General features: G+C 41.2%; 1 protein-coding gene across 14 annotated transcripts in view; it reads right to left on the reverse strand.

The window, feature by feature from the left end:
* AKAP13 (A-kinase anchoring protein 13) overlaps window positions 1-13,598 on the reverse strand; it is a 298,777-nt gene that overhangs the window by 19,800 nt on the left and 265,379 nt on the right. For 11 of the 14 annotated variants that reach the window (XM_076004775.1, XM_076004777.1, XM_012774215.3 and 8 more), the window contains 7 exons: window positions 10,108-10,243; window positions 8,296-8,408; window positions 7,530-7,682; window positions 6,667-6,917; window positions 4,721-4,846; window positions 4,487-4,604; window positions 3,520-3,768 (listed from right to left, as the gene is read on the reverse strand). In XM_076004775.1, the coding sequence (XP_075860890.1) occupies window positions 3,520-3,768; window positions 4,487-4,604; window positions 4,721-4,846; window positions 6,667-6,917; window positions 7,530-7,682; window positions 8,296-8,408; window positions 10,108-10,243 (1,146 nt within the window). The remainder of the gene's footprint in view (window positions 1-3,519; window positions 3,769-4,486; window positions 4,605-4,720; window positions 4,847-6,666; window positions 6,918-7,529; window positions 7,683-8,295; window positions 8,409-10,107; window positions 10,244-13,598) is intronic. The other 3 variants (XM_076004782.1, XM_076004772.1, XM_076004771.1) reach the window with 2 other exon arrangements.

Raw genomic sequence — 13,598 nt, forward strand, 5'->3', positions numbered from 1 at the left:
CTGGGATTATAGGTGTGAGGCACTGTGCCACACCGAGAATAAAATACCTTTAAGAATAAAGTTTAAAAAGCTGGACTTCAACAGATGTTAAATAGCAACCTATGGTAGCATACTCCACAAACACTCAGGTTGTTCTATTTCTCAACTTCTGATTACAGTAGTGGGAAAGGCGTGGGACAGGAGACAGGAATGCTGCCCAAAGGTGATGTACAGAAATACCTAAGCCTAATCAAAAGGAGACTTCTTCCCTGCTCCCAAAAGAACAAGAGTGGCCCACCCAGACACCCTCCAGTCTTACAGGTGTATGTGAACACAGGACTCTTCCCCCAGCTCCCATGGATAAGAGTTAACTCTGTACCAAGGCAACCTCCTCTCCTTCTCCATTAAAACAAAACCAAATTAATATCTCTAGTTAGAGCTAGGAATAGTAATAAAAAATCCCACAAACTCTTGCTCTGACTAATCTTCTAGGAGAATGAAGTGACATTTTCCCTTATTCTCTTCAAGACAGCTTGACATCTCTTGAACTGAGCCGTCATGGCGAGCTAACAGGCCAGTCCCTATGTATTATCTCATTCTGGAAAGGGGAGCGTACAATTCCTTGGGAAAATGATGGAACTGATTTATGCAGCCTCCTCCTGGCTTTTCTTCTATCTCTGCCACAACTGGAATGCCCTGTCTGTAGAATTCACTGTAAAGTTACGAAGAAAAAGCAGAATAAAGGATGTCTAATTCATATGCCTAAAGTACTGTAATTTTCCATTAGTTTTTGATAAGTTACTTTTTTAAAGTTTAGTTTTAAATAATTCAGGTGCCTGCCAAAAAAAACCCCCAAACACCAATTTTACTTTCTCTGGATCTTGACGTTTATATGATCAGTGTCAGTGGACAGAGAAAAACAATCCCACCCCCTTCAAAGGGTAACCAACGCAGTACCGGCTGTTCTTGGCATGAGTTCAGCTGGGGTGAAAATAACTAAGCACCAACTCCTATCTCCACTGGAGGCATTTCAGGCCAGAAAACCTACTGTTCTGCCATTGGCTTGACCACAACTTTATTCCAACAGCTGGAATCTATTAGTTTTTACTTTGAAGAGAAACAAAACTGCGGAGTAAAGGAACGAATAAAGTACTGGCTCCAGGCAGCAGCAGCAGCTCTAGGAAATGCAGGCCCTTGCAAGGAAGGGCAGGTCTTTCTAAACTGCCATCTGCTTAATGACAGTCTTTGGCGTGGCTGTGCGGCAACAGTCCTGAGCTAGGGCTCTCATAAAATCACAGAACTCTAGGGCTGGAAGGAAGGAGCCTAGTTGAAGCATGCCACCGAGTGGTGAGGTGCACAGCTGGTTGGTGGCAGAAGGGCCACTCCTTTTCTCTGAAGTCACCCTGCTCTGTTTTCTCACGTCTCCTGTACTGCAGGCCTGGATCAGCTCCTCCCTGAGTCGCTGCAACAGTCTCCTGACTTCTCTACCAGTGGTCTCCTTACTCCTGAGCTCTAACCTGCCCTCGTTGTCACGCAAGAAACCATCTCATCCATTCCTTTCCTGCTTCACACCCTCCTTTCTGAACCCATGCTTGCCCCATCGCCTTCAACAGTGTCAGCTGTCAGCTCCTCATGCACCCCGTTACGCCCAGCCCCCAGTTCCTTCAGTCTTACTTCCACGTTCCCATCACTCGCTCCCAGTGTGGGAGCCCCAGCTGTCCACCCTCTCCTGCGTGTGCCTCGCTCTTTCGCTTCCACACTCACTGTGTTACTGCTGAGAATATATCTCCCTATCCACCTGGCACCTTCCTCTTCGTCTTTCAGGACTGACTGTACTGCTATTCCTCATGCCTTCACCTCTATTCCAGCACTCACGATGAGTAGAGCAAACACCTCATTCCAAGTCTCCTCACTTTGATCTCAACTTCTAACAGTGTTTTGCTTCACTGGTTGCTGAAACCAGTGGATTGCCTGCAACTTCTTTACTATTTGTGCTAAGCACAGTGAGATTCTTGGGTATCCTCGCAGCAGTTACCTACATCACCACTTACATCTCAGAGATGAAAGCAGCACAAATTTCTCCAACTTCATCCTATGCTAGCAAGGATAACAGAGCACTGGCCTAAGCACTGAGGCCAGGAAAAAGGGGTGAGTATCCCTAAGGATGAAGTGAAGTCAGAGCTAACACACAGGTTTGATGAAAACCTTTTTAAAAAAATTAAATGTATAGATGAATTAAAAAGCAAACCTCATAACTTCCCTTAGCTGATATAGCTGACCACTTGAAAAATGAAAATTAAAACCAAATAGAAAATGAGTATCTTTTATGATTTCTTTTGCTTTAGAGAAAAATAAAAGATACGAGTATCAGAAAGTATAATAATAAATGTAGGTTGGGTGCGGTGGCTCACGCCTGTAATCCTAGCACTCTGGGAGGCCGAAGCGGGAGGATCGCTCAAGGTCAGAAGTTTGAAACCAGGCTGAGCAAGAGCGAGACCCCGTCTCTACTAAAAATAGAAAGAAAATTTATTGGCCAACTAAAATATATAGAAAAAATTAGCCAGGCGTGGTGGCGCATGCCTGTAGTCCCAGCTATTCAGGAAGCTCAGGCAGGAGGATTGCTTGAGCCCAAGGAATTTGAGGTTGCTGTGAGCTAGGCTGACGCCATGGCACTCTAGCCCAGGCAACAGAGTGAGACTCTGTCCTAAAATAATAATAATAATAATAATAAATCTAGATGAGGTGAGTTAAATTTACCTTTCACTAAGGTCTCAGAAGCTGCAAATTTCTCTAAAATCTCTTGTGAATAAGCGATATATTTTGTTTTTGTTTTTGAGACAGAGTCTAGCTCTGGCACCCTGGGTAGAGTACAGTGGCGTCATCATAGCTCACTGCAACCTTCATGTCTTGGGCTCAAATGATCCTCCTGCCTCAGCCTCCCGAGTAGCTAAGACTACAGGTGTACGCCATGGTGTCTGGCTAATTTTTTTACTTTTAGTATAGATGGGGTCTCGCTTTTGTTCAGGCTGGTCTCAAACTCCTGAGCTGAAGAGATCCTCCTGCATTGGCCTCCCAGAATTCTAGGATTACTGGCCGAGGGATATGTTTTTAATCTCAAGGATTCTGTGAAACTGCCTCACTCACTGTGTCTCTCTCCTTGCAACAGTTTTGCCGCAGACCACCATCCCAAATTGGCTGCCCATCTCTTACAGGGGATAGGCCTTCCTCAACAGCTTGCACATCTATACTACTCTTATCCTTTGCTTTGTTTTCTAAAGTCTTAACTTTCCATTTTCCTTGACTACATCACTTCCTTGTCATCTTACTGTGTTTCATATCATTTTGTAAACTATCTCAAACCAGTCCTTTTTGATATAAGATTAAGAACAATTAAATTATTGCTGCTCTGGTTAAAAGATGTTTGAATATGGGACTCTCTAGGAAAAAATCTGGTGATGAATTTCCAAGAAAAGCACTTGGATTTTGCCTGTTGTCCTCGTGCAGGCACTTGGACTCAGGCAAAAGCGAGCCGAGCCTTACCTTTCAACCTTCCCGCTGCGCTCTTCAGAAACACACTCCCGTCTCGCACAAGCTTCTTCCGTTTCAAATCTTCCTTGGCAAACATCTGACCACTCTTCATCCTCATGATCGACTTGCTATCTGTCTTTGTATAAATCTCATTGAGACGCACTTTCTTTTCATAACTTGCCACTTTGCTGTCCACAGCTCCAATCACATCCTTTACCAGGCTCAAGGACTGTGAAAGATCTTCCTGCTCCACTTCATTGTCTTGGAAGGAAAGAATAATTCTGTTTTTAATGGCTCCCTTCAGACAAGGGTGGAAGGGGGAGGGAATCCTGTCTTCTTGCTCTACGTTATTTTCCCTTTGTGGTTATGCCAGCAGAGGGAAGCCCACACAGCAGGGGTCACACGCCTATCCCTACTGCTGTCACAAGTTTAATTCTAAATAAAGTTAGTAGTTTTCAATGATATAAAAACAATGCAATTATATGCTACGTTCTAAACTAAAGGGAACCCAATATTTTTAGGGAGGGAGAGTAATAGAGGAACAAGTTTTTTTTTTTTTTTTAATGTCTTTGGTTTACCTAATGTTTAATGCACTGTTTTGTAATCTTTAACTGCCCAGCAGGATTAGCCAAGAGAGAGAAGTCAGTAAGGACTGATTTAAGGAGAAACAGCAGCAATTCTAGCACTTCTGGGAAGAACTGGTGGAAGTTATCTCCCAGTCTGATGATAAGGGAGAAATAAGTTGTTTAGGTGGCTGAGCTCTTGATGGAATCAATAGGCGGGCCCTTTCCTTCTAGCTACTGTCCACAGGTCACCTAACAGTCTACATTTTCACTCAAGAAAATTCTTTTCAAGATAAAACAGATCTCTTTTACACCTATTAGAGCATGAAATAGCTCTTCTATGGGGTCTCTAGTACTACTGGACACACACGAAATAGTTGCTTGGCATAGAACACCGAATTAGAAAGGAGACTCACCTTTGGTATATTGCGATATTCTTTGGAATAAAACTGGGTACTTGGTAATGCGCTGGGTTACCAGTAATATGCACTCTGGGATTCCAAGCCTTCTCACAACTGCACTGCTCATCTTCTTCTGCAAGGGAGTAAACAAATTGTGAGGAACGACATGAAGAAGGCAGCTCTAGCTAAAACTGACAGTGACACATTGCTCTTGACAGTGACAGGGATTTTCATGCTTTACATCAATACCTTTACAAAGGCTTGAAAACGCTTATCCTTGGTATAAAGGTCTTTGAAGTAGTTTACAGACTGGTTGTGCTGCCCACAAAATTTGCCATATGTCTTCTTTAAGCGTTCTGCATTCTCACCTGAAAACTGCAGAGAAAAGAGAACAGAAGTTAGACCATAACTGAAGGAGCTGAACTCTTAATGCCATTTTGTAAACAGTTTCCAGTCTATTTATAAAACCAAGAGTGCGTCCTCATACCCCTTCCCAAAAGATTTAAATGGTGCAGCAGCTTTGGAAAATAGTCTGGCAGTTACTCAAAAGGTTAAATAAACATGGAGTTACTATATGACCCAGCAATTCCACTCCTAGATGTACACCCAAGAGAAGTAAAAACATATGTCCACACAAAAACTTGTACAGAAATGTTCATAGCTGCACTACTCATAATAGCCCCAAAATGGAAATAACCAGAATGTCCAGCAATGGATAAATAAAACAAGGCATATCCATACAATGGGATATTTAGCCACAAAAAGGAATGAAGCACATGCTACAATTTTGATAAAGCTAGAAAGCATTAGTATAAGTAAAAACAAACAAAAAAACCACTTGGAAAGGACCAAATATTGTTTTTTTTCCATTTATACAGAATGTCCACAGAATGGGCAAACCCGCAGAGAGAAAGTACACTAGTGGCTGGCTAGGACTGGGCAGTTCAGTGTGTGCAGGGGGATGGGGAGTGACTACTAATGGGAGTGAAGCTTCCTTTTGGGGTGATGAAAATGTTCTAAAATCGACCAGTCATGGTTGCACAACTGTGAACATACTAAAAACCATTTAATTGTACACTCTGAATGGGTGGATTGTATGGCACATAAATCAATAAAGCTGTTAGATATATTTAAAAAACCAATAACTTCCAGAAATATCTATGTACTATGGACGTAAGAAATGCAAAGTGTGTTCTAACTTCCATTTGTCATAAACACACCAATAAAACAAGGAGACTCACTAGAAGTTTTTCATGAGATATTTTGTCTAATTTGACCTTGATAAATAAGACAGACGTCAGAAACAGCCATCGTTGCCCTGGGGATCTGTTTATCCTACCTACTTCCGTCAGACCAGCAGGCCTAACAATTCCACATGGCCCTCAAATCATTCCCAAATGTGTATGATCCCAGCAGTGCATCTGCAGATAGGCTCACGTTGGGGTAAATCAGTGAGTATCTGTATGTAGTCCACACGACACATGTAAACACTGAGTTCCACATACTAAAAATCTATACAGGCAACACAAATTGATCCTTTCCAGAAAACTTGAAAAGGGTTCAGGGTAGCCTTCCTTTTCCCATTTACCAAGGAGCAGTTGAGGCAGAGAGTGCTGTGGTGTAAGCTGAGCTCACCGTATCCTCCAACTCCTGGGCTCCAGTGATCCTCCTGCCTCAGCCTTTCCCGAGTGGCTGAGACCACAGGTGCTCCCCACCCATGTCCCACCAATTTTTTGTTTCCGGCCAATTTTTTCCTGCTTTAAGTAGAAACAGGGTCTCATTCTTGCTCAGGCTGGTTTTGAACTCCTGACCTCAAGAAATCCTTCTGCCTCAGCCTCCCAGAGAGCTAGGATTATAGGTGTGAGCCACTGCGTCTGGCCTGATTTCTTAAACTATACTATTTCTGATGATGGTACAGACTTTGATGAAAAAAACTAACTTTTATTGCGTATCTGCCATATATGTTAGGTACTTTATAAATACCCTCCCTTTATCTAAAAAAGCATTAGGAGAGAAACCCTACTGTCCCTATTTTACAGAAAAGGAAATCAAGGCTCAGAGAGATTAAATAACTTCCTGAGCTTACAAGGATCATAAATGGTAGAGCCAAGACACAAATGCGTGCCTACTGAACTTCAAAGCTTTTCTTTTCCCACTGCACGTGAGCAGGACCCGAAATCCTTCCCATTGCTCACCTGATTTACAAGCACATCTCCTATCCTCTTGATGAGAAAGTTCTTTTCACTTTTATCCACCAGCGACTCCTTCTTCCGCTCCAGGATCCTCTGAAAGAATTGGCTATGTATGCTGATCAGCTCGTCCAAACAGGGGAACAGCTTTTCCACCATCTGCTGTTCAAAGAGCAGATCTGTCATCATCCCCCGGCTGTACACATCGCTCATAATCTTGAGCGTGCGGATGTGATGGAACTCTGTCTGCATCAGCTCTGGAAGGAGGACGGATATCAAGGGTCAGGGATAGTCATAATTTTATAAAGGATTCTCTTTCAGAGACCAGCTGCAGTCATAAGGCTAGTTCAGAGTCTAATTCAAACTTTAAAACTGGATCGATAGCTATCTTTTCCCCAAAAGTGTTCTCATCTTAGTCCTCTATTCTTCACGTGTCCTAACACCACTTTCTAGTGATAGGTATGCTGGATTCTATCAGTCTTAAAGAGTGGTTTTCAGGGAGGCCTTCACTGGATTCAGTATCTCTCCTACTAGACTGTGTTCCTAGTTTTTAGAAATGACTTGTTTAGTCTAGCTTCTAGTGCAGGTAAGGAACTAAATTGTACCTTCACAAGAGATCTTCTAGGACTGCTGTATAAATAAGCACTCATATATAAATAAAATGTTCAACAGAATTTAAAAAAATAGAGTGGGGCAAAAGGGAGAAAAGAATACCAATAAGACCGTATCTCTGTACCTTGAAGTTTTTAAAGAAAGTCTTTAAGAGGCACATACACAGTAACTGATTTTCCATAGCCCAACAGATCACCAGCTTATAAATGCTAGACCATGCAAATCAAATATAAGCAGAGCAAAATGAAGACTCTCACCATAAATCACCTCTTGCCGTTTGACCACATCCTTCTTTTGCTGTTTCAGAAACTTGCTATCCACAATCCGACTCCAGGACTCTGCTTCCAGCTGTTTGGCGTCAATCTCAAAGTCTCCCATTAGTTGTCCTTCATTCATGTCTGTACCTACTCCTCAAAATACCAAAAAGTCAATATCAGAATCTCGGGTTTTTGACCTCTAAAAAGCCTATGCTGGATTTTCCTCAGAGTGATGGCTGACTTTGTAAGACATGAACACGCTGCACTAATACAGAGGATATTCGTGGATAGGATATTCCAGTAGTAGAAAAGAACCAGTGGTCTCTTTGGGAGGTACAGGCTCTATACTCAAGACCTTAGTTAAGAGTGATGAACATCATATAAATCAAACATAATGAAGACACGACTCCTACATGAAATAGGAGCTAGAAGGGACCTGGTGCTTTTACATGTCTAAGAGAAAAGGCTTACAAGTGTGCTGTGAAATCTAGAACTGAATGTGTACAAAAATCTAGGTTAAGAAAAAGCATTTGTACTAAAGATATGCCCATATTAAAATCAATGACATCCTTCAGTGGACAAATAATAGGGTACGTTTGATTATCAGTTCTTCACAAAGCTGCTGAGGCTTTACAGACTACTTATAGAAGAATCTTCACAAGATAAGGGGGAGGCAGGCCCTATTATTCCATCAACACTTATATTCTAGGTTAACTGTACACAGTCTCTACGGAGGCATAAAATAGAGGCCATGACTTCTTCTTACCCTCATCAGTAAGTGATTCTGTTGACTCATTGACCTTGCTGATTTTATTTAGTGAGTCGGTTGAATGAGACAGGAATTTCCAGGTGTTTGACATGTTCTCATCATTGCCAACTCTGGGGACAAAAAGAAGTACATACTGTCAAATATACTTTGATATGCCTGAGTTTGTATTCTTTAATGACTACTTAAAAAATTCTAAAATGACAGCTGGCTGAAAGTACTATAGTGACTGAAGACAGAGTTACTTATGTAAGATACACAGCAACATGCAACACTAAATGAAGTTTGGAAGCATTTAATATTATGGCAAACTCAAAACTTTTTGAGCCTTTTGAGGTTTTTTTGAGACAGAGTCCCTGTCGCCCGGGATAGAGTGCAGTGGCATCATAAACATCACTACAACCTCGAACTCCTGGGCTCAAGTGATCCTCCTGCCTCAGCCTCGAGAGTAGCTGGGACTACAGGCAATGCACCATCATGCCTGGCTAATTTTTCTATTTTTAGTAGGCATGGGGTCTTGCTTTTGCTCAGGCTGGTCTCGAATCCTGACCTCAAGCAATCTTCCTGCCTCTGCCTCCTAGAATGCTAGGATTACAGGTGTGAGCCTCCATGCCTGACTGAGCACCCCCCCCCCCTTATTTTTTTTAATGATATGAAGCAAGAAGAACTTACCCCCTTAAACCATTTATAATTAAACATTATATAAGAAATTTCTCTGTTTAAAACTTATTGCTGGACCACGACACTATTTCCCCCCTGTTTTCTAAATAACTATATACTGAGCACTTAAAATAAACCATATTATTTGGACTTTATCAACTCCAAATCACCAACTAGTATAGTAGGCACCAATAAATATTGTTTTGACACAAAAACAAGCAAGAGTTCCTTAAAACCTTAAATTTAATTTAAAGAATAATTTTTCAAAGTCACAATGCAAATAAACTTTAGTAATGTTACAACTCTAAAGAGAAGGCTTTTGGGGATAATGAGAATACAAAGACAAACAAAACAAAACAAAAATACCTGAAACGTTTTTTTTAAGGAGGAAGAAACATTAGCCAGCACAGTGGTTAGGAAATACAGACAAAAGGAAACTTTGCATCCTTTAGTTATGAATTTTCCTTCAACCTAGGTTAAGAGACATGTTAAGAGGTGTTTCAAGTCCTACATTTAAGATGACTTATTTATTTGGTGGGAAGGCCAGATGTCTTACCCAAAACAGTCAATCACATCATAATCAGCCCTGTGCTAACCACCTGACAGCCAAGGCCTGGCCAGGGGACCACAAAAGAAACTCAGGGCAAATGAGTGAGTGGGAACCAGTAGTAAATGGCTCACGATGCAACTCCATGAATCTGATAAACGTCGAGAGGTAAGGATAAAAAAAGGACTTAAAGAGAAATAAGACAACCAGGTTTATCTGAACAGCAGAAAAGTGTAACATCTGAAAATCTAAGTGGTTGCAACCAAAAATTCAGAATTAAATCATCTGTTTTTATATTCCTACTTCTTATTCTGATCTAAAATCATTTTTTGAGAACTCAGCTTCTTCAAAAGCAGGTCTGATCATGTCCAAAAGCCTAGAGAGCAACTGCCTGATAAAGGTGGTTAAAGGAGATGCTTGAGGCCAAACGGCAGTCAGGGCATCAGAAACATAGTCCCCATCCTCCTTGCCTGCACACCCAGCTGGGCACTAACCTATGATGTTACACATGTGTTTCTAAGTGAAGAATCTTCTTGTCAAATGATATTAGTATTATGCTCTTGTCACCTAGATATCAATTGTGCTACCTTTCAATCTCCACTTACCCAGTAATGTTCTGTATGGAGACACTTTTGGAGAGCGAGACGCTCTGCTGGGACCGCCTGTTAGCAAACATTGGGGTGGTAGTGGTTTCATCTGCCAGGAGGACTGCAGACCGAGGGCGCTCCTTGGGCTGTGAGGCTGCAAAGGAAAAGAGGACAATAATTAAACCATCACTGGTCCACGCCCACCTAGTACTGACATCTGACAAATGGCAAACAGAAGCAAGGTGCTTTCAAACAGATTTACCTTGGGAGTGTAAATTGGTACAAAAACTCTTGGAGGGTAGTTCAACAGTAACTATTGAAATTGTAAAGGCCTATAGTCTTAATCTGGTAATTTCACTTTTAGACTACATTCATTCTACAAGATATACGCGTATATTTTTGAAATGATTTATGTCCAAAGTTATTCAATGCAACATTGTTGGTAAAAGCAAAAGACTGGAAATGACACAAATGAGTACTGAAAGAAGACTGGTTAGTAAGTTATGGTGTATCACACAACAGAATACTATGCAGCTTTATAAAAAAATGAGGATGCTCCCCGTGTACTCACACAGATCTCCATGATATACTAAGGGGGGGGACAAGCAAGGTACAAAACAAAATACACAACAGGCCTTCTTTCATGCTTAAAAGAAAGAAAAATTAACAATCCAGGTTGGTATTTGCTTTACTTTAATAAGGGAACTCTAGGAAAATAAAAAAAAAACAAACTAAGAATAGTGGCTACCTACCTGTGGGGTGTGATGGAAACGAGGCAATGAGGATAAAGGATCATGTCAAAGTACTGAATATTTTAGAATTTAAACTAAAAATAAGATTGAAAGAATGTTAAGGATAAAAGGAACCTTAGTGATAACTGGGACCAGGGTTCTCTAGGACCACCCATCACAAAACACCCGAAATGCTTGTTAGATATGAAATTCCCAGCCCTCCTTGTCCTCTGGGATTGGGACCAGGAAGTCTACATATTTTCCAGGCTCAAGTGATTTTTTGGTTCATTGTTTGAGAGTATAGATTTTGATCAATTCCTTTAATTTGCAGATGAGGAAAATGTACCACTTGTTTAATGTCAGATAACAGCAGCTGACCCTTCAACAACACGGGCATGAACTGCAGAGTCCACTTACGCATGGATTTTCTTCTGCCTCTGCCATCCCTGAGGCAGTAAGACCAAGCCCTCCTCCGTCCTCCTCAGCCTACTCTATGTGGAGATGAGGACGAAGACCTTTATGATGATCGACTTCCACTTCATCAATAGTAAATATATTTTCCTTAAGATTTTTAAAAATAACATTTTCTTTTTTCTAGCTTAAGAATGTAGTATGTAGTACATTTAACATACAAAATATGTATCAATTGACTGTTTCTGTCACTAGTACGGTCCACAATAGGCTATCAGTGGTTAAGTTTTGGGGGACTCAAAAGTTACATTCAGATTTTCTGGCTGTGCAAGGGACTGGCACCCTAGTGCCTGCATTGCTCAAGGCTCGAATGTGATTTGTTCTCATGCTGCATATTTACCCTTAACATGACCAAAGAGGAAAATGGAGATCTAATTTGCTAAAGTAGTCACCCTGGCCTTTGGTAAAAAATTATTTTTCCTTGGTAACTGAGCTCCTGCTCCAGACACAAGTCACATTATCCGTCTATCCCCAGGAGTGTCAAGAGCCGAAGGAAATAAGACTGGGGTGGCTGTTAGGATTTCACAGTATTTCAGGATGTTTCTGACTTAATAACATTAATATAATCATTCATTTCCAATTCAAATCCTATTTTGAAGAAAGTGACACAATAAAACACAGACATACGATACTCTACAACATGACCAGAGCCTTGCTGCAGGAAATACTCAGGGGTATGGGATGTGGGCTCTGTTCCCACAGAGTAAGAGCAACTGGGAAGAGGGAGAATATGCCTGGGTGTTCAATGAAGTCATGTTATGCAGAATCCTAAAAGTTATAAATAACCTATATCTAAAATGCAAGACAGGGAGATGAAAATAGCAGCTCTTCCTTGTTTGATACCAATCTATATTCCAACTGAGTAAAAGTTACTTAATGTCTTACACCCTCAATGCTATTTGGTATTTTTCAACCTCAGTTTCCTTATTTGTGGCGATGATGATAGCAGTGAACGCTAACACCTGAGGAGTGCCTACTATTAAGTACTTTATAGGTCTGATCTGATTTCAACCTGACTACCACCTCATGATACTATTATCATCCCCCGTTACAGAGAAGGAAATGAGGCCCAGAGAGGTTTAGCAATGTCCAAGTTTACACAGCTATTAAACGGTGGCGCTGAGACTCAAACCCATACAATCTGAATTCAGAATCTGTGCTCCTAACCACTACCTTGCCTCAGTGGGGTGAACAGTAATAATGATATGTGGAGGGTCAGAGTTAATAAAACAAAGAACCTGGTACATAACAGACATTTAAAAAGATACATTATTTTATCTGATGTTAAAGAAAATAGGCTTCTGAAACAAGGAATAATGTCACAGAAAAAAAACAAGGGATGTCATAGTAAAAGGGTTTAAGGAAGATCAGACTTGTAAAAGCTGTGTGCGATGGGTGGGATCACAGCTTGAAGTGGGTGTCAGTCTGGGTGGGTGTCAAAGCTCCTCTTCTAGTTGTCTTACATGCAAAGACGGATAATAACCGGATTTAATATGTCTAAGGGAATTCAAAATCTTCTGTGGGAGTACAGACAAGGTATAGCCATTCTGGAGCTGTCGGAAGTAATTAGAGAAATGAGGCATAAAGCAGCGGTCCTCGAGCTTGCCTGGGCATCAGAATTGCCTGGAGATCTATTAAAGCACGGACCGCTGGGCTCCATCTCTGAGTTTCTGATTCACAGATCTGGGTAGGGCCCAAGAACACACACTTCTAATTGGTCCAGGAACTACACTTTGAAAAACACTGCAGATATTTATTACTGCATTATTATGGTGGTAATTGAAAACAATTTAAATATTCTATCGTTGGTGGAACTGGATAATTAAAATGTGATGTATGCTTTATAAGAGTCCCATACAGCAGTCTGAAGCAACAGCTTACAACAACAACATGCACAGATCTCAAAACAATATTGAGCAACAACAAAGAAAGAATGTATAAGCATAAGTCATATGATCTATTTCTGTGGTCCCCAACCCCCAGGCCTGTTAGGAAACAGGCCGTGTGTCACCTCCCGAGCCCTGCACCACCTCCCACCCACCCACGACACCCCCCCATCCCCTCCCCCGGTCCGTGGAAAAACTGTCTTTCATGAAACCGGTCCCTGGTGCCAAAAAGCTTGGGGACTGCTGATCTAATTTAAATGCAACACAAAATAATGACAGATTTTTTTCAAAGATACACATATGTCTAACGATACAGCAGATTAGGACATACGTTGAATATATTACAGTGGGAATGGAGAATGAAAAGGGAAGAATATTAAGTAAAACCCAAGTGGAGTCTTGCACACACTGGTGAAAATAG

This window comes from Microcebus murinus, chromosome 7, assembly GCF_040939455.1.
Source record: "Microcebus murinus isolate Inina chromosome 7, M.murinus_Inina_mat1.0, whole genome shotgun sequence".
NCBI classification, from domain to species: Eukaryota; Metazoa; Chordata; class Mammalia; order Primates; family Cheirogaleidae; genus Microcebus; species Microcebus murinus.